The sequence below is a fragment of the Rattus rattus genome, chromosome 8 (genome assembly GCF_011064425.1).
Source record: "Rattus rattus isolate New Zealand chromosome 8, Rrattus_CSIRO_v1, whole genome shotgun sequence".
Classification (NCBI taxonomy): domain Eukaryota; kingdom Metazoa; phylum Chordata; class Mammalia; order Rodentia; family Muridae; genus Rattus; species Rattus rattus.
The window spans coordinates 34,654,459-34,680,535 of NC_046161.1; the positions used below are offsets into that span (position 1 = coordinate 34,654,459).

Sequence of the window (26,077 nt, forward strand, 5' to 3'; positions counted from 1 at the left end):
GAAGACAGAATCAGAGTCTGGTTGTGATGCAATTCACTTTCATTTTCTGCAGCTAAGGGCAGCCTGAGCAGCTACAAGCCATGGTCACCAGGCCTGGCTGTGTTCATCCACGGTTTTCAGACAGCCAGAGAGCTGACTTGTGTTTCTGGGCACAGCCATTTCTGAGAACATTGAACCTTGATGGCAGGGTGACAGAGGATTAATTAATTTACTCATTGCATCCTCTCTTATTCTCGTTAAGGTTGTCCCATAGGTGGAGATACAATACAGTTCTAAGGGCAAGAGGAGTCCTGATCCCTGCTTGGAGAGAGTTCCAGAACTGACTTTTGTAGTAGTTGAGGATAGCTGAGATGCATAAGTTCCTTGGATATGCTCCTGAGGATCTTTGACGATATAGAAGCATGTGAAGGATGCTATATTTCCCTAAACCTTCCAGCCATGAGTGAGGGTGGACCCTGCAGCTTGGACCCCGGGGTAGGGTGAGGTCATTTATTTGGAAAGCATAAATGCTTTGTGTCTCTGAGGGCTGACTAAGATTGTACTATATGGTTTTCTTTGTGTTTTGCAGTTCTGTGGATTGAGCCCTGGGCCTTCTATGTGCCAGGCCTCTTCTCTACCACTGGGATGTATTCCCTGCACTTTAAGGTTTCTTTTCAGTTGTTTTTTGAGACAGGGTCTGGTAAGTTTCCCAAGCTGTCTTGCACTAGCAGTTCTTCCACCTCAGCCCTCTGAAGTAGATACTGTCTACTGTTTTAAGTTCAAATTGTTTGAAAGTTGTCCTATTGTATAAGGACACTAATCATACTGGATCAATACACACTGTACAAAGGTTTTCTCTGTAAATATCCCATTCCAAAATAATGATATATTTTGTGGTGTTGAGTGTTGGCACTTTAATGTATTTTTTCAGGGTCAATAATTCAGCACATAATCAAAGGTAGCAGTTTTGGCATATAGTATAAAATGAAGGTCATTCTGTCCATATCTTTAAATGAAAGTTTTCATTCAAAATGTTTCTAACATCATTTTTGAGAGTTTATTTAAATCTAAATCCTATGTGTATATCTGTATGTTATCTTGTGTTTTTCTCAACTTTAGACACTGCTGACTTCCTGTCATGATATATGAAATTATAGTTCACTTATCTCTTCCTCTATCTATGTACATACTTTGAACCCTTGATTATGAAAAATGATCAAAATTTTACACACACACACACACACACGCACACACACACACACACACACACACACACACCAAGATGCAACTGATCCTGATGTCTTCCCTTCCTGTTTGCCTTTCTCTCCACAGATTTTTTTGAAGGAACTCCATTGCCAACATCCTGTATGCTTAACTTTAGAGTCAATTTTCTTTTGTGAACATGCATACAAGTGTTTCCTATGCTCAGAGGCCAGGGGTCTTGGGTGTCTGTCTCTATTACTCTCTGCCTTGTTTCTTTTATACAAAATTTGTCCCTGCACATGGAACTCCTGGCCTTTTTTTTTTTTCAGCTATGCTGTCAGCCAGTAAACCCCAGTGATGCTACTGTCCTCAGTGTTAGTGTTACAGGTGTGGTTGTGGACCTTGTACTTAGGTTTTGAGAAGTGAGTCAGTCACAAATAATTTAACATTTTAGAAGTTTGTTTAATATTTTTGAATAAATTTTAAATAGAAAGAATTGGCCTATTTTCTTTGGCTGTATCTATCGTATGTCATGTTGGCACTGAGCCACACAGAAGTATTGACCTTTTTTGTTTTAGAGTTATTGCAGAGGTCAGAAGAGGGTTTCAAATCCCTTGGAACTGGAATTATTAATGGATGTTACTCATGAGATTCTGCCCCAGTCCTCTTCAGGAGCAACAAGAGCTCTTAACCACTGAGCCATCTCTCGAGCTGACAGAGGCCTGATTTTTATGATGGTTTCAGTTAAAGATTTTAGATTTTAGTGAAGTTACATGATTTCCTTAAAAATGTTCAATGAAATAAAATATTAGTGTAGATCATGGAGGGCATTTCATATATTTGTCTGTTGTACTTAGAAAATATCAGCTTTGACTTTTCTTTTTTTTTAAGATTTATTTATTTATATATACGAGTACACTGCAGCTGTCCTCAGACACACCAGAAGAGGGCATCAGATCCCATTACAGATGGTTGTGAGCCACCATGTGGTTGCTGGGATTTGAACTCAGGACCTCAGGAAGAACAGTCAGTGCTCTTAACCACTGAGTCATCTCTCCAGCCCCAGCTTTGACTTTTCAATAGTGGTAATCATTCAAGGCTAGAGAGTCTACAGCCAAGTGGGCCACTTTGATTTCCTTAAACCAGACCATAGCATTCCTTATATTTGAGGTTAATTCCTTCTGTGTTTTGGCTTCTGAGTCTCTCTGGTTGTAACGTAAGATGAGCCTCTGCTATGTTTCTGTTTGGAACTGAACCATGGCCATGGCCATAATGGTGGAAAACACTGAGGATGCTCTTACTCCTGGTCTCCCATGGTCTTATTCCCTATGTTTCCTCTAAGCCTGGATGTGAGGGTCCTCAGAAACTGTGTTTGTGAATTAGAAAATAGTCTAACAAACAGTTTTAGAAGTAGAAATCACCTGTAACTTTTGCCTCAAATCCTTCTTTACTTGACTATGGGGTTATTTAGGCTATGTGCCATTTGGTTACCCCCTGAAGAGGCATGCTCCTCATGGATGGCCACACTGTCTCACATTTCCTGGATTAATGCCTTCATTCAAGAAATTTAGGTATTCATAATTTTCTGTTTTGAACAGTAATGGGGATATTCGTTGCATATAGCACAGTGTTGATATGAGAAGAAACTATTGCCTTTAGTTTTTAACATGTTGCCTAGAAGGTAAGAGGCCACAATCAATTATTTTGCAATAACAAACACAAATTTTTCATCAGTATGCTTGACACTGTGCTAGATTATTTTTTGGGTGGGTGATTTGGTGCAACTCAGCAATAAAGGGTCTAGTTTTCCAGAGCTCCATTTGGTAGAAAGAAGACATGGTGTATCCTTCTTGGTCTTCAGTCAAAAAATGAGCAGTGGATAATTGTTGCCACAGGAGTCTGACTCCCAATCACTGTGCCCATCTCTTTTCTTCTCTCCAAAATTCTCTTTCTGGCTGACTTCAGCCATCACTGTCTGCTGCATAGTTGCCGTTCCCTCTTTTTACAGACAAGAATTGGATTGCTTCTTTCCTTCTAATATTTGTTCAGCTATTACTTTACCACTGAGGTTCTGACTAAACCACCTCATAGAAAATAATAAGACCCTTCCCCTGAGCTTTATTTTGTCCGGGCACATTCTCCGAGTTTATTTTAAGCTCAATCAGAGCAGTGACTGAGAACTCTAGCACTACTAACAATGCCTAGTATACATTGTATGTGTGCGCTTATGCAGTGTTTAATAAGGATTTACTGAACCAATAAAGAGGAAAAGAGATCCTTTTAGGTATAAAATGGAAGTTTGCAAAAAGCTTCTTTGGAGAATGGGGCTGGAAAGAAAATTTAAGATGTATAGAGATATAGGGCAGGGCAGGAGTTCCAGGTAAAGGTACCAGAACTAGCAAAGGCAAAGAGGCAAAAGCTTTTCAATAGCAAAAACCTTTGCATCATCAAATCTCCAGTCACCACTGTTTACATTAAAAAGTACGCTGGGAACCAGAGCTTCCAGGGACTAAGCCACTACCTAAAGACTATACATGGACTGACCCTGGACTCTGACCTCGTAGGTAGCAATGAATATCCTAGTAAGAGCACCAGTGGAAGGGGAAGCCCTGGGTCCTGCTAAGACTGAACCCCCAGTGAACTAGACTGTCGGGGGGAGGGAGGCAATGGGGGAGGGGGGGGGGGGGAACACCCATAAGGAAGGGGAGGGGGATGTTTGCCCGGAAACCGGGAAAGGGAATAACACTCGAAATGTACATAAGAAATACTCAAGTTAATAAAAAAAAAAAAAAAAAAAAAGTACGCTGGGAAAGCGGCAGTAGCAGTATTTCCGGTTAAGGTTCCGCCCACCGCGACCGATTACGCTCGGACCTCCGGCGCCATCAGGCTCCACCCACAGAGGGAGGGGCAGAAGAGAGTTGCACAAGCGCAGTCGCGTTCAAACCAGCGCCCGGGCCTTCGGGCCCGAGGCGTCGCGTTGGTGTCGCGCAGTCTTCTCTGAGACAGTCGCGGGCTGTGGAGGCCGCGGCGGCGGCGGCGGCGGCTACGGCTACCTAATGGTCCTGATGTAGCCTGACAGCACCTTCTCGCAAGGCTGTGCTGAGGAAGAAATGCCGCCGCCGCCGCCGCCGCCACCGACTACCTGGCACCAGCTTAGCTTCAGCTTGTTGCTAGGCTCCTTCTGCATCGCCCTGGTGTCCGCAGCGCAAGGCAACTCTGCTACAGGTGCCAATTCCTTGTTCCCTGTCTTATCCAACCTTGTCTCTGTCCTGGCTAATGTTTTTTCTTCCATCCATCTTTTCTTCTTTCTTCCTTCATCCTTTCCCCCCACATTTTCACTCCTCCACTCCTCTCCATCTTTCCTTCCTTCCATTTAGCCCGCATTATCTTTCATCCATCCATTCCTCCTCCCCCCTTCCTTCCCATCCCTTCATGTTTTTTTCTCCATCATTTCCTTCACTAATTTTTGAGGATTTCATAAATACATTTTCTAACCCCCCCACTACTCCTAACTCCACCCAGATATACCCTGTTTCCAACTTCATTCCTTTTTTTTTTTTTTTTTTTATTTTTATAACCCAGAGTCCAGTTTGCGCTATCCATATACACATGGGTGTGGCCCAGATTACATGTCTCTTAACAGTTCTTTGCTCGCCATCCGTCCATGTTCCTTTCTTTCCCCTTTCATCCCCTCCTTTCCTTCCTGTTTCTTGCCTTCTATCCTCCCTTCCTTCATTTTACAATCTTTCCATCTTTTCATCTGTCTTCCATTCCTTCCTTCTCTCTATTCTTTGATTCCCCTCCCATCTCTGTCTTTTTGTCTCTTTCTTCTTCACCTAGATGTGGGGACAGGACTGAAACATAACACTCAAACCTTGGATTAAGGCTTTTGTGTACTCAACCCAGCCCTTGCTGGAGCAGAGCCCTGTTCACCCCTTTTCTGGATGGATTGTTAAAGAGCAGGGGCTAGCCTTGATCCTCTCATTACCCTAGGGAGGGGGGATTTCAGTGTCAGTGCATGTGATATAACCAAAGCCCCTCCTTCCTGTGCAGATGCTCTGAATATCCTTCTGATCATCGTGGATGATCTCCGCCCCTCCCTGGGCTGTTATGGAGATAAGCTAGTGAGGTCCCCAAACATTGACCAGCTGGCATCCCATAGCATTGTCTTTGAGAATGCCTTTGCTCAGGTATGTCCAAGGACCTGTAGGTACGGGTATATGCCTCTTTGTTTATACACACTATTGAGATGCATGGTACTGCTCTATAGACCTTCTTGGAAGGGGAAAGCAGGGCTTAGAAAATGAAGGCCTGCATGGACAAGGACACTCGTATTTGCAGGGTTTCCCCTTCTCCTTGGGCGTAGACAATGCCCTGGCCCTAACATGCTTAAGACAGGCTTGGCTAGCTTTCAGCTAGAAACAGGAACTGACTAGAGCTGAAAATCCAACTTGTGGGTCTGCCAGCTGTGGGTGGCTAAGAGTCAGTCATCTATTCATGGCAGTTGTCTTCCCTGAACCCTCTTTTCAGGGCTACTCTCTGTGAGTATCACCCTTTCTGGGTACCTAGGGGTGCCATTGCATAGGAAAGCACATACCGTTGCTGTTTTGAGAGCCTGATTGCTGGGAGGACAACAGTCTCTAGTACCTTGGGTGAGGCCCAAAATCCCACTTGGTTGGCTTTGACACCTCTGTGACTCAGCTGCCAGGCTGTTGCTGAGGATTTAGAGAGGTTGCTTAGTTACCATGAAGACTGCAGACACATTTGGCTGTGACATTGTTGACATTTGCCTCTGTTCCCTAACAGCAAGCAGTGTGTGCACCAAGTCGAGTTTCCTTCCTCACCGGGAGGAGGCCTGACACCACCCGCCTGTATGACTTCAATTCCTACTGGAGGGTACACTCTGGAAATTTTTCCACCATCCCCCAATACTTCAAGGAGAATGGCTACGTGACCATGTCCGTTGGGAAAGTCTTTCACCCTGGTACTGTTCAATTACCAAAGCTTGGGCTCTCCGTTTCTGTGCCTAGATACTGGGTTGGGACTATCCTTGTACTGGTCTTTTCTCTGACAGGCTTAGGTAACTGGTTCATTGATGCCGTTCTAAAAAACAACATTTCTTTAACCTAGGTTTATGTTCACATTCTAAATAAAAAAGAAACTCTTTTCCTTTTAGAAGTTGGAGGTGATGTTGTCAGACTCATGTAGTTGCTGTTGGAGAGGCAGTTCAGGGTGGTCCTTAAAACTCTGAGCCTTGCAGGATGCCTGTCTGTAAAGTTGGGGGTGAGGCAACATCATCCGAGGACCTCAAATGTCCAGAGGTACTGTGTGTACTTGTATGGGCTGCAGCTTGGTGAAAGCTATCTCTTTCTCTGTGAGTAATATCAGAAAGAGGAAGTCAGCTGGGTTTCAAATTCTGACTTTGAATACTACCTGATAAAGTAGATATTTATGTCCTCAATGAAGCATAAATAATACATTAAAACAAATAATAGAATCACATGATTTCTTGATTTCAAGAATTTTAAGAAACCAAAAAATGTAAATGTGTAATTGCCTTGCCCTGGGGAAAGCTGCCTTTGATGAAGCAAGGAAAAAAAATACTAATACTTGTTTTCTGGACATAGTATTTTTCCAATTTGTGGTTACGTTATTTTTATAATTTTACACGATGAGTGAGAGTAAATATTTCCCATTATATAACACTCCTGAAAAATTCATTTTTAATGACAGCATAGTAGTCTGGCATAATTATCAGGCTTCTGGCTTTTCACTGATGTGAGCATCTATGGAAGCAGACATGACTTCACTGGGAAATAACATCAGGGGTATGGGCATCTGGTTGTTGTCTAAGTGCTTCTACTTCTTAGCCATGTGGCTGACTTTGGCTAATAGTTTATCTTTTTGAGTCTCATAGTCCTTATCTGGGATGCTAGGACTGAGTGTTCTTGATGCCCAAGCAAGGGAGCATGCTAGTGTGGGCATTCGTGGGTGTGAAATGTGCTCATATACTAGAGCTGTGGGCATGATGGTACTTCTCACAAAGGAGACAGCTTGAGTGTCTCCAAGAGCCCTGTGTACATCTTTATTACCAATGGGCTTAGGAGCTGTCTTTAGGAACCTAGCTGGCAGTCCAGGTTGGAACTAGTAGTCAGTTTTTAAAAAGGCCCAGTCTTGAAAATAATTTATGAGAAATGATATTGTGTTGATTATTAGTTGAACTTCCTAGGTTGGTACTAACACGGCTTGCCTGAGGACATCTGGAGGGAAGTGAGTATTTTCTAGAGAAGAGGTTATACTTTGAGAAGGGAAACCAAACAAGGCTTTTCTGCTGTTCCTTGATCTGTTTCCCGATGAGTAGATTTAGGGATAAGTTTCTCTGTTTTTTACAGATTGCTCACTTGCAAGGCTTAGTAATTAATTGGGAAGTTAGATGCTTATTACTAAAATCCTGGGCAGTTGGTCTTAATGGAAATATTCTGTATCTTGAGGTCCTGATTTTATAGGTGAGGAAACTGAGGACCAAAGAGGGGAGGAGCTACTTGCATAGTTGTTCAATTTTAATTTGGCAGTAAGATAATGAAAGACCTTTCACATTTTATTCAACAATTTTTTCCCACTTAAGGTATATCTTCCAATCACAGTGATGATTATCCATATAGTTGGTCTTTTCCACCTTATCATCCATCCTCCGAGAAGTATGAAAACACTAAGGTAGGTCTGTCCTAGGGCTGAGGAAGTACTGTCTTCTTGTCTAGCAAATGAACTATTAAATATATTGTACTTTCTTCTAAGTTGGTAATGCTATGATGTTTGTAGCTTTTGCTTGTTGTGATGTCTTATAGAGACAAGCATTAGGATCCTTAGTGATTGCTTTGATAGGTACAATGAATACTTTTTTGTGAGATTACGTCTTTTTTTACTACATAGTACACACAGGCTGGTTTGGAGCTTGCTCTGAAGCCCAGGCCGGCCTCAGACTTGGACTCTTCCTGTCTCCGCTTCCTTCATGCTGCTGGAATTAGAGGTATAGGCTACCATACCTGGCTGATTGAGGGTATTTCTTATTCTAAAACCTTATGTTGGGTCAAGGTCACAGGTCACTCAGTAAAGTACTTGCTTTGGAAGTGTGAGGATCTGAGCTCAATTTCTAGTACCCATCAAGAAGCCGGTGTTGGGGACATAAGCAGCTCCCTCGAGCTTGCTGCCCAGCCAGCCTAGTCTAATGTCTCAGAACACAAGCTGAGTAGCTTTTGAGGGACAACTGAGGTTGACCTCTGCTTTTTACCTACACCCCTACATGTGCAATGGCACACACATAAATATGTATACACAGAAGTAATGAATTCAAACCTTAACTTTAAGCAATAGTGTGATCAGTTCACTTAATGGAGTTGTGATGGTCACTCTGGATGAAGTTTTGTGCTGAGAATCATATCCTTTTAATATCCTTTTGATGCTTTATTTGGGTATCTTTTAATTAGTTATGATCTGGAGACACAATTCACAGCAGTAAACTGAGGGTTGTGTGACTTTTGCCCCCATCTGGAGAGGGGACAAATCCTTTGCTGGTTCAATTCTGCTCTCAATGTTGCTCTGAGTGACTTAACAACTTGAGGGCTGGTGATGTGCTGTTCATTCAGTGTGTAACTGTCAGGATTTCTATTTATTGAATTTAATAGGATGTTACATATTTTGTTTTGAAAGACATGTAAGGGACAAGATGGAAAACTCCACGCCAACCTGCTTTGTCCTGTGGATGTGGCAGATGTGCCTGAGGGTACCTTGCCTGACAAACAGAGCACAGAGGAAGCCATTCGATTGTTGGAAAAGATGAAAACGTCAGTCAGTCCTTTCTTCCTGGCGGTTGGGTATCACAAGCCACACATCCCCTTCAGATACCCTAAGGTAGAACTGTCACTATATCTGTATTATTCACCAGAGAGGCATTTATGTATTGAAGGTGTTCATAACCTACGAGGATGCCTGATGCTTCCTAGTGTACTTGAAATGATGGTAATCATAGTTCCAAAACAAGAAGTACTCATAGGACATGTAAGGGTTTTGGAAGAAGCTGGTTGTTGGTGGTGCATGGAGGCAGGCGGATGTCTGTGAGTTCAAGGCCAGCTTGGTCTACATAGAGAGTTCCAACACAGGCTACATAGGGAAATCCTGTCTCAAAAAAATACCAAAAACCAAACAAAGCAAAAGTCTAAAGAATCTTGTACAAATGAGAACTGTCCTCCACTAGAGGTTTGCTTTCTTTTGTTTGAACTCATTATGCAGGTGGGATTACAGAATGATGTTGGAGAGAGTGACACAAAGCTACCAGGAGCCAAGGGATGCTGTTTAGAAGATAATCTCAGGAAGCATGAAGCCCTCTTGCCCAACTGTCAGTCCTCCCTAAAGCTGTCACATTAGAATCCAGGGGCACAGGAGACAGAATTGCTGTGGCCACATCAAACCTATGCTTCTCTATGTCATTTACCGTGTATAGTCCTTTTTAATAATCTTCTCTAGGATTTCTCTGCTTTCTTTTTCCTGGGCCTGAGCAGCCCAGCATTTTCACTTTATAAAGAATGTCTCTTAGTTATAAGTGAGAGTACAGACTGGGAAGTATGCCCTTTGATGTTGTAGATGTCTTCTTTGATGAGCCTTGGGGATCTTGCCCTCATAGCAGGAGCTCTCAGCATCTTTGGAAAAAGCTTGTGACGTCCAGCCTCTTCTGCTTCCATGTAGAACAGAGTTCACAAAGCTGCCTAGCTTGCAAGCCTTTCAGAAGTCTGCTTAGAATGCTGGCCCTTGTCTGGCAAGTAGGAACTTTGATTTGGGAGTGCCTAAGTGGTTTTTGGCAGGCATGGTATACTGAATCATCGATTGCCTTGAGGAAGTCTGAAATTTTATGGTTCAGGCAGAATGCCTATGTGATGAGACCCATGTCAGAAGCATTATTGCAGCTTTATTGAGCTTCACCAGTTGGCAGCATTTTACATGTACTGTCTTTCTACATTTTGGGACAGTATGTGCCTCCTATGTGAAATTCCTGGGAAAGGACTCTGATGCTGGTCATTGGTTTCTTCCAGATTTCCCTCCATGTTTGTTTTTCCTTTTCTGATTGGGTTTGAAATGTTTTCACTGTAGTAAATAGGACCGTCTGCTAATTCCTGTGAGTACTTTTCATGACTCACTGAAGCTGTGGGAGGGTTTTGCAGCCCACTGTGCTTCATTCCCACATTTGTATGTTGGAACTAAGGAGGGGGGCAGGGGAATAGTTGCTGCTATAATTGTCAGAAACGTGTTTTAGGATTTTATTGCTGTTCTGATCTAAAGGTACAACAGATGAGGGTGTTTGAGTACTTGGGAAGCATTGGCACCAAGTAAATGTATCATAGGCTTTCAGACTAGCAACCTAGCAGCTTTGTATACTTTTTGTCCTAGGAATTTCAGAAGTTGTATCCCCTGGAAAACATGACCCTGGCTCCTGATCCCCATGTTCCTGATAGTCTACCACCTGTAGCCTACAACCCCTGGATGGACATCAGGGAGCGGGAAGATGTCCAAGCGTTAAACATCAGTGTTCCCTATGGACCGATTCCTGTGGATTTTCAGGTAGTAGTGGTATGCTTGGGGGCACTGATTGTGTGATACCATTGGTGAGGCCACTTTTGAATTCAAGGCCAACCTGTTTATACAAGGAGCTCAAGACCAGTCTGGGACTAAATAGTAAGATCTTGTTTCAAAAAGACAAAAACCAAAACCCTTCCTGACGATTTTTTTTTTTTGGCAGTGGGTTTCTGTTAGTATTGACATGGGTAGATCAAGTTTTCTTACTAGTACTTATGCTTCCTCAGAAGGTAGCATCCAGAGTTGCTATAAGCAGGCACAAAGATTGGATATAGTTTGGGTAAACCACCCTAGCCCATGGGGGATTAATCTTAGTCACAATTGGGATGTTTGCAGTTGTATGGAAGCCCAGAATCCTTAGTTTGCTGGTACTTTTGTTTCCTCTATGGGAAAGCCTAAAGTGGCATAAGGATCCCTCCCTCCCTTCCTTTCTATCTCCATCTGTCTCTCTTTCTCTTCCTCTCTCTCCCTCCTCCTCCCTATTTTCTTCTTGTTTTATTTTTTGCAGTACTAGTGGTTGAACCTAGGGCCTCACATACATTAGGCAAGTATCCTACTACTGAACTATATTCCCAGCCCTAGAGCTGATGATAAAGTCAAAGAAACCACATTTCCTCAGAAAGCATATCAGATGGTTGTGATGCACTCAGTGATTTGAGAACCATTGCAAGGAGAATAAATTATTTATTCTCCTTATTTTTAAAATGAAGTGAGTCTAACACATAAAGGTATCTTGTTCATTGTCCAAAGCTATTTGGCCCAGAGTTTACACAGCCAGAGTTCAGGATGAGGTCTGTAAATTCCTCACAACTGTCTGATTCCTGAGTTTTAAATACAAATAGAAAGAGTTTGGAAAGCAACACATGTGCTGCCTTGTTGTCTGATAACACGATGGTTTGAAATGTAGATTTAGGTCTATTCCTATTTTATTAGTGACAGACAGTTAATATGCGCCTCTATAATAGACTATGTGCCAGGAAAGCCTCTAAGCATTTTCATGTTCAGGCTGGATGAAAACCTCAGTGTTATTAGGTAAGGAAACTGCCCTGCAGCTTTGTGGGTAATGCAGCTGGTGACAAGTAGAGCTGCTTCAGCTCCATGGACCCATAACTTCGAACTTCCATGCTTGCTTTTGTCTGTTCAGAAATATTGTTTTCAGTTCACCTCATGGCAGTGGCATGACCTCTGAAGTCACTGTGCTTTACTTCCTTCCTTAATCAAACAGAAGCAAGATGGGTAAGTTTTCTGTGAGACGCTGACTTGAAGTTTTCAGTGAATCGTGGAGAGGATCTGTGGAAGTACACAAGGTTAGATCGGCTACATGGAGAGGACCCTTCATGTTCTGTGTCTCCTTCCTCCTAACTACTGGACACAAGCAGATGGCATGGCTCACTGTCACTTGGGTGATCTTTATATAGGACCACGCCCGTCCTCTGAACCTGAGCCATGCTCCTTGGCCTATTGTAGCTTTGGATGCCTTTGTTAAACATCACCTCTGTACTTCCTTCAGCTCCTGGCTTTGTGCTTAGGCCTTGCTTGGTCACAAGCCTGGCTCTAACCCTTTCTCCTTGTAGCTTCCTTGCCTGACATTCTTGTTACCTTTCTTGCCACACTCCTTAGGGAGGGAAGTCCTATGGTGTGACTTTCCTTGTTCTTGTGTTCTTCTTAGTACAGTTGTTCCATGTGCACTATCCTAATCATGAGGCAGTCCAGCGGTGAGAACTGCTGGAGACAACCTCTGTTGCTGCTAAGCAGAGGTTCTCGGCTGCCCAGTGAAGTTCTTTGCTTGTTTGGTGAGGTCTATTCCTTGTTAAGTTCTCTGTAGCATCTCTGTCTGTTCATGTCCCTTTGTACCATGTCTGATACATCTGGTAGGTTCTGTCGTCTTCTGTTTGCTGCTCTGGTCCATCAACTACTGTTGGAGGGTAGTGAACAGTATCCTATTCTGGCTATATCCATGATCTTCCTGGTCTGTTTGTTCGACATCTTTCTCTGCATGGACTTCTGTCTCCCTGGATCACTAAGAATTCTTACTGTGGCAGACACTGACCTTGGTGGCAAATTCTATCTTTTAAGTCTCTACCCCACTACCCAAGCTCGGTGCTACTTTCTCCAATCTAATATAAGCTGTCCAACTCCTGGCCTTCCTTGCCAACCTTTCTGTCCTTCCTCTATTTCAGTATGCATAACAGGGCCCTCCTGTGTTTCTCACTTAGGTATTGCTCCCTGGTCAATTTCAGTCCCCCATATTGGCCTCTTCTCATTCTCCCCAGTTAGCTTCATCTGTGCCCTGTTAGGTAGATGCAAGAAGTATTCCTTCAGCCTAGGCATCCCTCTTGACATTCAGTTACACAGATCTGCCTTCTTGTGAGTCACTCCCAGGCAGATGATCATAGAGACCCCAGTTCTGTCCCACATGGCCAGACCTCCAATCTTTCTCTGCCTTTTTTTTTTTTTTTCTCCACTCGACCCCTTCTATCAGATGGCAGCAAATCATACTGTTTTGTTGCTACTTTGAACATTTGTCACCCTTGGCTTTCTCATCTTCCTCTGACAACTATGTTCCTTGTCTGTATCCACACCTGATGTCCCCATGTTCCTCTTAGGTCTGCCCTGTTCTGTGAACACATCTTTCTGGGCAGCTAAAGTACATTGTGCTTTTTAAATTTTTTTCTATTTTTTTTGAGACAGGTTCTCACTATAGCCCCAGCTGGACAAAAATGCATGGTGATCCTTCTGCCTCAGTTTTCCTAGTGCTAGGATCACAGGTACATACACAGTACCTTTCTGCCTTTCTTTCAGCATTCTGGATTCTTAAGCACCAGCAATGGCCTGGTGTTGTTTTATCTAAAGCCCCTAGAACCTGCCCTGTGGTTGCCACAGGACTTTTACTAACCTGCAGCCTATATTACCTTTATGTCTTGAAACTGCTTCTTGGCCTATAACCTGAGACTTTCCCCACCTTGAAGAACTGCCAAGTCTATGTCATCTGTTCCTAAGCTGTTGCTTCTTGTCTGCCTTCCTATGTCAGTACACTGCTCTGAGTGTGCCTTGTTCTTCCATAACTCCACTCTGTTGTGTGCATAACAACTGCTGCTTTAGAGCATCTTTGCTTGTTTGGTGAGGTCTCTTCCTTGTTTATGTTCTGTCACATTTGGGTGATAGCCATGGGAACTCCTCTGTGAAGTCTCCCCTCATCCAGGCCAGGTAACTTGAAGGCTCATTCCATGTCTCAACCTTTGTCCTTCCGATAATGTGTATGTTTACTTATGTGTAGTTGTAACCTTATTAGCTGGGTGGCTCAGCAGGTCTGAGGATTATGCCTACTTCTTTGTTGCTTTCTTTCCAGAACTAACATAGGCAGGAAGTGTCTTGATCCCCAAGACATCTAATGTTCTCTAGGCTCCAGACTGAAAAGTGTATTTACTAAGAACTGTATGTAGGCAGAGGTTCAGCATAATCCTTCTGTAGGCATAGATATTTGTCACTTCAATCAGATGAAGGGGCAAGTCTTATGACTGCCCTTATCCTAGCGGTGACAAGTAGCAGCTGACAGGTCCATCTGATAGGGCAGGGCCCCTGAGGAAGGCAGAAGATGGGGCTGATCTGGTAAGTGGTTATCTTGCTTGTTACTGCTTGGGGGTTAGTATGCGAGGAAGAATAATCTTTTGCCTTAAGGCTTGTAAGCAATAATAGAGGAGTCGGTCCAGGAAGGGCTTTTGGCCCCTTACTTATGGATATAGACAACTTGTCCTAACAGTCACTTTTGGGTTTAAGGACTTCGACTGCTCTCTTTTCCTTCATTGTTCTTTTGCCCATTGAGAGTTTATTAGAAATCAGGTAACAGTGGTTCATGAAGTTACCAATTTCCACTTCTTGTTAGGTAAGAAAGTGGTCACGTGAAAGGCCTGCTCAGGGTCTTATTTGTGGTTAATTTGTGTCTCTCCCCCAAAATACTGAATTGTTAACACCTTATACCTCAGAATATGACCTGCTTTATGTTAAGACGTAGTCATACTGATCAAGTCCCTAGTCCAACATGACTGTTATCCTTTTGAGAAAAGGGCGAGGTAGGGAAGATAGCTACAGAAACGGATGGAGACAGTGCAGAGTGACTACTGCAAGCCAAGGGTGCAGATATCTGTAGAACTTTAGAGATGGCATTCCCAAATCTTAGTTATGGACTTCTGGTATCTATGGCTGGGAGGCAATCCATTTCTAGTTTTTCAAGTCATCTGGGGACTTGAATTGAGCTGAGTGGTATCTCTGGTATACCCCTCATCAGAGAATGTGTGGCTCTGGCCATACAAGGATTAAGGGATCATTTTCTGTTTAGATGTTCAGTTGTAGGGGACTGTCCTAAATGTGCAGAGTAGACAGAAAGGAACAGTAAATGCATCCATTTGCCATGATCTGTATCCTAATGTAAAAGCTGATTAAATTTCAAACATGTCAGTTTGGTTCTGCCGATTGTTAATCTGGCTTCTGCAGGCAAAGGGCTGTAGACGGTAGGAAACAGAACATTAGGTTTAGGCCAAGAACAGCATCAATCAGTGAATGGAGAGGTTGGGATTATTTTGTATGCCAAGGTAATTAAAGTTGTTCTCACTCTTATAATTTTTTTTCATTTCAGCGGAAAATCCGCCAGAGCTACTTTGCTTCTGTGTCCTATTTGGATACACAGGTTGGGCATCTTTTGAGTGCTTTGGATGATCTCCGTCTGGCCCACAACACAATTATTGCTTTCACGTCTGATCATGGTAAGCATTTTGCAGTGCGCTGGTGAATTGAGGATCTCAGTTTCCTACAAAGGACACTTTGAAAAATTCCCATGTACATAGGGGTGCTCTGAATCTGGGATCATGGGGTGCTTTTAAAAGCACCTTAGTTGTTTGTGGACCTCTATCCCAGATCTGTGAGAGTGGAGGCATGTGCTGCATCTTTTTTCTTAGTTGCGTATGAAAGAGGATTTGTTTTTGTCTCTCTTAACATTTTAAATTATGTCTGTATCTACGTGTTGGTGTGTGTACATGAGGATAGTGCCTGCAGATGACAGAAGGGGGCTCCAGACCCGCTGCTGCTGGAGCCATAGACAGTTGTGAACTGCCGACATGGGTGCTAGAATTCGACTTGGGTCCTTTGGAAGGGCAGGGAATTCTCTGAACTGCTGAACCATTTCTCCAGCCTCAATTTATTTTATTCCCAGTGTGTGTATGTGTGTGTGTGTGTGTGTGTGTGTCTGTGTGTGTGTCTGTGTGTGTCTGTGTTTTAAGCATCTGTTACGTGTGTGGAGACCATGGAATTTTAGGCAGTTGTGATTCACCTGACTTAGGTACTAGGAACTGAACTCCAGTCCTTTGGAAGAGCAGCAAGAGTTGTTACCCACTGAGCTATATCTCTAGCATAATGAGCACAATCTCTTAATGGCTGTGGCACTTGTTTGTAGCTCCAGCATTGTCTGGATATTGAAGAAGAGAAGTTGCAGGCTAGTCTCTGCAACCTCTCCTGGCAAAAGTCAGCGAGCGTGACTATGATAAGGAAAGTACAGGTGTGTGCCAGTGCTTCCATCAGTGCATGCAAGCTTTTGGTGTCTGTGGTCATTTTTACAACAGGAAATTCTCCACACACAATCATTGTCACATACTTTTGTCTTTAAAGCATGCTCATATGGAAGCAGGTTGAGAATTCCCAACCTGTAGTAGTCATACTATCTTTTGAAATGGGGCCTTTAAAGGAATGCTAAGAATTTCTTTTTCTTACTTGGAGCTAAAATTTGTATTATTTTTTTTTGTCTTCCATACGGATGTGTATGTAAAGTGTTAATGTGTATGTTAAGATCAGGATAAGAGCTGGAGAGATGGCTCTGTTTAAGAACACTGGCTGCTTTTCCAGGACCTGGGTTCAATCCCTAACACCCACATGGCAGTCTCAGAATTTTCTGTAGCTCCAGTTCCGGGGGCTCTTACACGCACGCACGCACACACACACACACACACACACACACACACACACACACACACACACACAGGCAAAACACACATGTACATAAAATAAATAATTTAAAAAAATCAAATTGTCTTGTGTACAATTATATAGTTCATACAACCTTGGTATTAAAAACCTGAATCCCAAGGGCTGGAGAGATGGCTCAGTAGTTAGAGCACTGACTGCTCTTCCAAAGGTCCTGAGTTCAATTCCCAGCAACCACATGGTGTCTCACAACCATCTGTAATGAGATCTGATGCCCTCTTCTGGTGTGTCTGAAGACAGCAACAGTGTACTAACATAAAAAATAAAAAAAAAAAAAAAAAAAAAAAAAAAAAAAAAAAAAAAAAACCAAAAAAGAGTCCGGGTCCCTGATAGGGCACAGTAGTGGAATGGCTGCCTCTGTGGTCCCTCCTATCCAAGAAGAGCTGCTCAGTGTAGCTGAGTGGTAGATCATGTGCCTAATCGGCACTAAAGTGTGGACAGATTCCTACCTAGGCAGAGGAAACCTCTTGAAACTGATAAAATGCAGTGTGTGTGAATTTCTTTTTACTTTTAAAAAGTATAGTTTATTTATTCAAAACTATAGTTTAGGAATTTACGGTTGCCCCTTTGGAGGGTTTCTTCTTTATCAACAGATGTCTGCCTTTGAATAACAGGAATTTATGTGAGTTATGTTTCATATGTCTAGAGGGATTTCCTTAGGTTATGAGGTTTAGTGTCCTCTGATCTTTACACTGAGGAATGAAATGGTCTCTAATGTAAGCAAAGCATAGTATAATTCCTCATTTTCTTATATTGTGTGCTTTCTTATTGCCAGGATGGGCCCTAGGTGAACACGGAGAATGGGCCAAATACAGCAACTTCGATGTCACGACCCGTGTACCACTGATGTTTTATGTTCCTGGAAAGACAGCCCTCCTTCCTGCAGCAGGAGAGAAGCTCTTTCCTTACCAGGACCCTTTTGATCCCGCTTCAGAATTGATGGGTGCAGGTATACACAGACAGAAGTAGTAATGCCTAGCAATGAGAGTACCTTTGTTGTATATATGAACTGCCTTATCACACAAACTCTCCCTCTTTGTGGTGTGTAGGAACTCATTCTCAGTGCTGTTTGCTGTGCACATATATTTTCTTCAACATCTCCCATGCTCTGGTTGGAATGTACATGAATCAAGAGCTGGCAAGAATGGGTACTGTACACGGGGACTCGGGAAGTCTAGGGGGCCAAAGGAGCATGTGACATTCCAGAGGTGGGAGGACTGTTTGGAAGTGACAACAGCATAACAGACCTTAGAGGAAGTGGCTATATACTGTTGGGACAAAGTCTCTCTAACACACAAGTGGAATATTTCATGTACATGTTTTATATCCCCTGTTTTGGGGGTACTTTGTAATTTTAGGGGAGGTATTTTCAATTTTGGAGCTCATTGAACTACGAAAACACATTCAGGTAATTTGTAGTGAAGGACAGGTATTGTTTTTGGTTGGTTGCTTGCTTGCTTGGTTTTTGGTTTTGTGGCCTATGTGACAATTGACATTTCTAATTGTCAAAGGTAAGGATGAAGGTGAAGCAGTGTAAGTTTAGCTCTAGGCATGTCAGACAGACGAGTCAAGTGGGACAAACTTTGAAATACAAATTGAGGTTGAGAGAAAAGACAAAAACTAGAGATTACACTTGGAAAACGCTGGCTGACACTACAATACAGGAAACTACATGCTCTTTCTGTTTGTGTGAGGTGGCTGGTGTAGGTTCTTAAGAGTTGTGTCCTGACTCTATGTGACAAATGCTCTTTCAGACAGCAGTTGTATACTTCCAGTGTCATCCTTCTTTGTAGAGTGCTTTTCTGTGAGCTACGTTCTACCGACTTGCCCCCTTTCAGGACTGGCTGGCCCGGACTCCAGCTTTATCACTTGAGTCTTGCACTTTTGTTCTCTGCCCTGTGAATTGATCTCAGGTTCATGCTGGCCTTTCTAGAGTTTCGTGCTTAGATTATCCATTTTTGTGTGTCTTTGTTTTCTTTCTTTTTTGCACATGTTGCATGTTTCTTTCCAAACACCAAGAGAAATGTTAAACACTTTCAAGGCATAGTTAATGATTGTTGGGACAAATATGGTAGGTAAGAGTCCTTTGTGAAACTTGGAAGACACTTAGAAAATTAGAAATCCCTGTATTGTAGTGTCAGCCAGCGTTTTCCAAGTGTAATCTCTAGTTTTCGTCTTTTCTCTCAACCTCAATTTGTATTTCAAACAGTTTGTCCCACTTGGCTAGTCTGTCTGACATGCCTAGAGCTAAACTTACACTGCTTCACCTTCATCCTTACCTTTGACAATTAGAAATGTCAATTGTCACATAGGCCACAAAACCAAAAACCAATCAACCAGCTAACCAATCAACCAACCAAAATACCTGTAGACAGAGACTTGTAATGACAGCTCCTCAGAAGCTGAGGTATGAAAATCACATGCTTAAAACATGTCTGAGATACAAAGTGAGGCCAGCCTCTGAAATTTACTGAGAACTCACCTAAAAAAAGAACAAAAACACCCCCCCATCCTCCCACAAACCAAACCAAAACAAGAATGCATGCTCGAGATGTAGCTCAATGGTATAGTGTTTGTCTACCATGTTATTTCAGCTCCTAGATAGGCATAGTATGCAAAGTCAGTGCCTGGTTCAGTTCCTGGTACTGAAAAAAAAGAATGTTCAGAGTCTTTTCAACCCATGTTTTTTTTTTTTTCTTTATTCCATATGCACTATGCAGTCTAGCAGCAAGCATCATCCTTTCCTTTCAGAATCTGTCTCTGCGCATTCTCTGTTTCACTGTCACCAGCTTTCTGCTGTAGCAACTTTCCAAAGTCACCTTGCTTGAGGCCTTGGTTTGCTAGAGTCTTCTTTCTCATAATACTGCAAGTAACCATTTTCAAACTCAAAGCAGAAATGGGGATATAGCTCAGTGGTAGAGTTCATGTCTAGGATGTGCTTCTATCCGTAGCACTGCAAAGATGAAAATCAAAACAGAATATAAAACCTCTAAATTACAGTGGTACTTGGGAGCCAATTAGTGAGTTTTTTTTGGTGCTCCTAACAGGACTAGAGTGAGGGGTTACTCTGGCAGGGCACCAATTACTCAAAAAAACACCTGCATTGCAGAAAAGCCCCATCAACATGGGTGATGACTAATAAAAGCTAGGTCCCTAGAGTTCTCCAGACAGTTGCAGGAAGCTTGACAGTTCTAAGAGGGGGCCTGTGAACAGCTGGGCTGGTCAGACTCTCCCCCTTCTCCAGTAGTATACCTGTCAATCATTGGATGGATATACACAGTGTGCTATGTACATACAATAGGATATACACAGTATGTTATAGACATACAGTAGAATATTATCCATCCTTAAAAAGGAAGGAAATTCTAGTGTATGCTATAGACTAGATGAGCCTTGAGGACATTATGTTAAGGGCAAATAAGCCACAAAGGCACATAGGATCAAACACCATCAGAGACGACTCACACAAGCTATCTCTACTAGTCAAATCCATAGTGTTAGAAAGTAGAGTGAGTATTACCCATTGATGGTAGTAGGAAAATGGCCAGCTCTTTGGTTTTACTGATGGTGATATTCTGAGGCAGTGGAGACAGAGCTGTACAAGGAGTTGTAAAAGTGATAGCGATGATGACACAATATGAATACATGTATTGCCACTAAAATGTTGTGAAGTCCATGTTTTGTGTATTTTACCATGTTAAAAAAGAAAACATGGATCAAATACAAACACTTAGAAATGAAATGAGTAATCTTCAACAGACTTTTACACAGTGGGTAGAGCTTTAATGGATTAAACTTGTCTGAATCAAGTATTTTGCTCTAAAATTTAATTTAAATAGTTTAAAATGCTTCTAGCTGACCAGAAGCACTATCATTTTCCTTCCATGGGATGGGTGTCATAGTGAAGAGTGAAGTCCTGAAGTAGTACTTCTAAGCTGATTTTGCAAACAAGTGGATGTTGTGTATGAAGAAGAGATGGGGAACGGGTGGTGCTCAGCCAGGCTCGGCAGTGTACTGCATGCAACTATGCTGCTTCCTCTTTCAGGCAGGCGCACTGAGGACCTCGTAGAACTTGTGTCTCTCTTCCCCACGCTCGCTGGACTTGCAGGAATGCCAGTTCCTCCTTGGTGCCCCATCCCTTCTTTTCATGTTGAGCTGTGCAGAGAAGGCCATAATCTCCAGAGGTATTTGCAGCTCCATGACTTGGAAGAGGATCCATACTTGTTTGGTAATCCCCGGGAGTTGATTGCCTACAGCCAGTATCCCCGGCCTGCAGATTTCCCTCAGTGGAATTCTGACAAGCCAAGCTTAAAAGATATAAAGGTCATGGGATACTCCATACGCACCATAGACTATAGGTATACTGTGTGGGTTGGCTTCAATCCTACTGAGTTTCTGGCTAACTTTTCTGATATCCATGCTGGGGAACTCTATTTTGTCGATTCTGACCCACTGCAGGATCACAATGTATATAATGACTCCCAACATGGAGGTCTTCTCCTCTCACTGAGACCTTGAGTTCTGCCAGCCTCAGAGAGCACATATGTGTCCCCTTCCCCGTCTTTATGGTGAAAGGAGGCATTAGAGATGGTATCTTTTCCTACCCGTTGTATTAGACATAACCTGAGTGGGAAACAATCAAAACATGAATCAGCAATCTGGCCTATGAGTAGGTGGCAGTGGATCTTTTCCTACAGTCCTTAAGTTAGATTTTGCCATTGGATTTGGGCTAAGCTAAAACTTCCATTTTAAAAGCCCCCATAGCTCATTACTATACAAGTGCAAAGTGAACTAAAGTATAATCATATCTTTATATCTAAAGACCATGCTAACCAGACATAATACTTTACTCAAGAAATTGTTTGCTTATTGAATTTAATGCTTTTCATATAGTAACCATATGTCTTAAGTAGCCCAGTGTGTCAAGCATGTTAACATGTGATTCATTTCTTTCTCATATGTAAAATTAAAGTTGTTTCTAGAATTATTACTTAGTTTCTAAGACTACAGATTTCAAAATCAATGGTAAAATACCCATGAGATGATCAATGCAGTGTTTTGTCATTAAATAATAAATAATGCTTAGTAAATTATAGTTAAAGCTAGGAAATTCAGTTAACTATTTTGATATTCTCTGGCCTAAATAATAATTTATTAGTAAATAGTACAACTATTGAACTCAGTGGCTATCTGCCAAAAATTCTATTATTCACAATGAAAAGCATTTAAAATGGAAGTATTACCATGATTTGAATCATTCAGAATTGTATTCATATTCCTATTTAGAGAATTGCAGATATCTATGTATCCTGGAGGCAGGAGGTATTCTACTTTTTGCTAAAGAAAGCATGTTTATAAAATGTAAATTATCTTGAGGCTTATGGAAACTTTTAACTAATAAGGTATAAGTAATGTCCAGAATGTAGTTCTGAATTCGCTAGTACAAAAGTAAGTAGAAGGGTATGTAGTGAGGATAAAGTTATTTCATTGCTGTCATCAAAGAGAAGCCCTTTGTGTAACATGGTGAGAACTGCTCCATTACCAGCTGTCCACAGCTTTCTAAATAAACATTCTTTGTATTTGCTTTTGTATTTAAATGAGTAATTTCAATAATTTTCTTAAAAATGCCCGTGTTCAAGGCAAATGTTTTTAAAACAAAAATACAACAAATAGCTAGGTAAATTATTGTCATGTATTAAATTGTAACCAAAAAGTCAAGATATTACTTTGAACAGTGTAAAATTTCAGAGACAGAGCATTGTTTTTCCCAGTTGCCTGTAGAAGACTGGTAGCTGACAATCCATTGTTTTCCCCTGAGCAATTAAGTAGCTGTCTTGGCAACAGCAGTTTGCGTTGCTGGTTTGGGATTGATGGTCCCATTCATCTCTCCTGATCCCCAGATTGGTCTGTTGTCTAGAAACTGACTTTTGCACCGTCTTTTCTTGTTCTTGATCTTTATGGCTCTCATGATGTCCACTCAGTATCAGTTTTACAATTTAGTTTAGAAATTTCTCACAGCATGCTTTCATTTTGTTTAGCTCTGTTTGTTTCTCCTACTTGATGGTTAGAGGACAGATTTTGACACAAGTTTTTATCTTTTATCTATTTATTATTTCTGTTTGATCATAGTATATATACTTCATTTTTTTAATGTCCCAAAGCACAGTTTTAGTGTTAAACTCACCTGAATTCTGTTTTCATTGTAGTTATAAGGCCAGTGGTGGCCACATGACATATATGGCTATTTAAATTTAAATTAGTTGACACAAAATAACATTTGAAAAGATTTCTGGTATGTTATAATTTACACTTAGAACCTTCCCATCATAGCAGACTGGACAGAGATGCCCTGGATTCGAGCTAGAAGTGTTCACTGTGATTGGCAGGTTCCTACTGTCCTGCATTTGCCCACAGTGAGCAAACTCTATTTGGTTTAGGCAGAGTCGGCCTAGAGTGTGCTGTGGCCATCAGCTTCTTCCTTCCACTCTCATCACCATTGCTTTTGTCCTTCTTTCTTTCCTTCCCAAGAAATTTACCTCCCTTCCTTTTTCCTCCCCTGTTCCTGAAGGAATCCATGTCTTCCTAAAATCCCCCTCTTTTGACCCCTGCCCTTAAGAACACCGTCAGTGCCTACTAAAGGGTCTAGCGAGCCCCTCCGCTGAGCAGTCAGGAGTCTTCCTGGCTCCACAATGCCCCTTCCCTTGGCTGACTCTCCTCGCCAATCCTTACCTCCCTGCTCCTTCCAGCCTTTGTCCCTTCTTCTTAGCTCCAACGCCTTCATTGCCATTCTTCATAACCTGGCTCCCTTACCCCCCTGCTTAGAGGCTGAGGCTGTCAGGACTCTCTAGACTGTATTAGGGGGGAATTTGAGTACATCTTAAAAAATGTGGTATTTGCTTCACTTTTTAAAAGGCATTTTTCCCTCATTATGAGTTTGATATGTTAATTATACAACAATTGGAAAGCAGAAATGCATTTAAAGGCAAGAAAATGTCTGAGTGCTTTATACTAAGATTGCCATATCTTGTCCTTTTTGGGGTATGAATGATTTACATTTATTGATCCTCTATGTTTTTTTATAATACAACTTCTGCTCTTACTTTCTCTCTAAACGTTATGTATGGCTACTAGTGATTTTTGCAGGTATTTCATATTGCTGGTAATATATGTTATTGCATTGATTTATTGTAATTTTTTCAACCTTCTTTCAGTTGTTAGAAATTTAGGTTATTTCCAGATTTTCAGTATTACAAATAATGCTGTGATCAATTTTGTGAATACAGTCTTTTTATGTATTTTAAAGTATTCCCATACGCTAATTTCTCAGTACCAAGTCATCAAAAACAGCTCTGTTTTCTCTTTGCTTGCTATGATAGCATATTAAACTTAGAAAAGAAACTCAAAAGACCTATATTAAAAACTATAATACCAAAAAAGAAACTCTGTAGTCCCATAATAATAGGTGAAAGTTGTATTCTGTTTTGACGTCTGATTCTTTGTTGATTAATAACATGAACCATTATTCTCTCTGTATGGTAGTTGTGCAGTTGCATTTCCAGTTGTGTGACTGTGTGGAAATGTTATGAGTCTTATTACCATTTAGTGTAATAAAGTAAATTTCTTTTTCCTGTGTGATAGTTTTTTCCTGTATATTTGTTCTAAGCACAGAACAACTCCATTTGTGTTGAATAAAAATGAATAAATACTCATTTTACTTTGAAATTTTTTTGGGTTCTTAATGTCTTTTCACCTAGTTATAAGAGTAATGTATGTTTATTGTGTGGAATGTTAAAAATGTAAAAAAATGAAGCTAGAAAGAAGCTTGCTCTTTCGAAATTATTTTAATTTTATGTATATGAATGTTTTGTCTGTGTGTGTATGTCTGTACACCATATATGTGCCTGATGCTGTTGAACGCCAGAAAGAAGATTTGGATCTCCTGGAACTGCAGTTACAGATGTCATTAGTTGCAATGTGGGTGCTGGGAATTGAACCCAGCTCCTCTAGAAATGCAATCATTGCTATTAACTGGTGAGTCATCTCTCCAGTTTCCTTTATTTCCTTTGGAGTTGTGACAACATACATTGATAAAAGCAACAAAAGGGAAGAAGGCTTATTTTAGTTCCCATTTCATCTTGAAGTACAAGCCAAGGTGTCGGGAGTGTAGTGGTTTGGATGAAAATGGTCCCTTTAGACACATAGGAAGTAGCACCATTGGGAGGCCTTGTTAGAGGAACTATGTTAGTGGGGGGAGAGCTTTGAAGTTTCAAGTGCTCTTACCAGGCCTAATGTGTTTCTCTTTTCTTTCTTTTTTTTTTTTTTTTTTCCGGAGCTGAGGACCGAACCCAGGGCCCCAACCCCATGTTTCTCTTTTCTTGCTGCCTGTTTATCAGGATGTAGAATTCTCCAGTAAGATGTCTGCTTATATGCTGCCATGTTTCCCTCCATGACAATAATGGACTATGTAAGGCAGCCACAATCAAATGATTGCCTTTATAAGAGTTGCTGTGGTTATGTTGTTGTCACAGCAATAAACCCTAGCTAAGAAGTTGTTACCAGCGACTGGGGTCCTGCTGTGATAAGCCTAACCATGCTTTTGTTTGGAGGAATGTGGGCTTTGAGATTAGAAAAGCAGCTGAACACTTTAAGTAGGGCTTAGTGGGTCATCCTAGTAGGAGCTTGGAAGACCGAAGTGCTGAGAGACATTTGAACTGTGGGGGTCTAGCTCAAGAGGTTTCAGAGGAGAAGAATATTTGTATGTGGCCTAAAGACTTTTCTTATAATATTTTGGCTAAGAATGTGGCTGCTGTTTGCCCTTGTACAAAAAGTTTGCCTGAGGCTAAATTGAAGAGTTTAGATTAATTGAGTTGGCAGAGGAAATCTCAAAACAGCCTAGTATTGACTCTGTTGTGTGCTTATTGGTGTTCATTCTTATGCAGATCTATAATGAAAAGGAGCAAGCAGAGCAAAGAAGAATACCAAATGTACCATTGGAGGAGAAAGGGGGCACCAGGAAGTCCGTGTTAAAGGAGATAAGCAGATTAAAGGAAAGCCTGATATTATATGGGATAAATGGAGTGGCAATCTCAGGGCAAGATCCTACCCAGCTAAACTTCCTTCTTGTGAAAAGAAATCAAAAGTTTAGGTCCAGGCCTGCATACCTTTAATCTGAGCATCCCAGAGCCAGGCAGATGTCTGAGTTTTATGCCAGTCTGGCCTACAGATCAAATTTCAGGAAAGC

At 41.7% G+C, this 26,077-nt stretch overlaps 1 protein-coding gene and 1 long non-coding RNA gene across 3 annotated transcripts in view; both read left to right on the top strand.

Moving 5' to 3' along the window:
• Positions 1–1,479, top strand: part of LOC116907383 — a 13,408-nt gene extending 11,929 nt beyond the window's left edge. For both annotated transcript variants that reach the window (XR_004388821.1, XR_004388822.1), the window contains one exon: positions 1,312–1,479. This is a non-coding gene — a long non-coding RNA (uncharacterized LOC116907383). The remainder of the gene's footprint in view (positions 1–1,311) is intronic.
• Positions 1,480–4,268: 2,789 nt separating this feature from the next.
• On the top strand, positions 4,269–24,558 carry Ids (iduronate 2-sulfatase). The gene is made up of 9 exons (XM_032909324.1): positions 4,269–4,407; positions 5,236–5,372; positions 5,989–6,166; positions 7,808–7,896; positions 8,890–9,090; positions 10,621–10,791; positions 15,440–15,566; positions 17,612–17,785; positions 20,882–24,558. Exons 1-9 carry the CDS (start codon positions 4,293–4,295, stop codon positions 21,352–21,354), a joined length of 1,665 nt encoding a protein of 554 aa, XP_032765215.1. The 5' UTR covers positions 4,269–4,292; the 3' UTR covers positions 21,355–24,558.
• Positions 24,559–26,077: the final 1,519 nt, after the last annotated feature.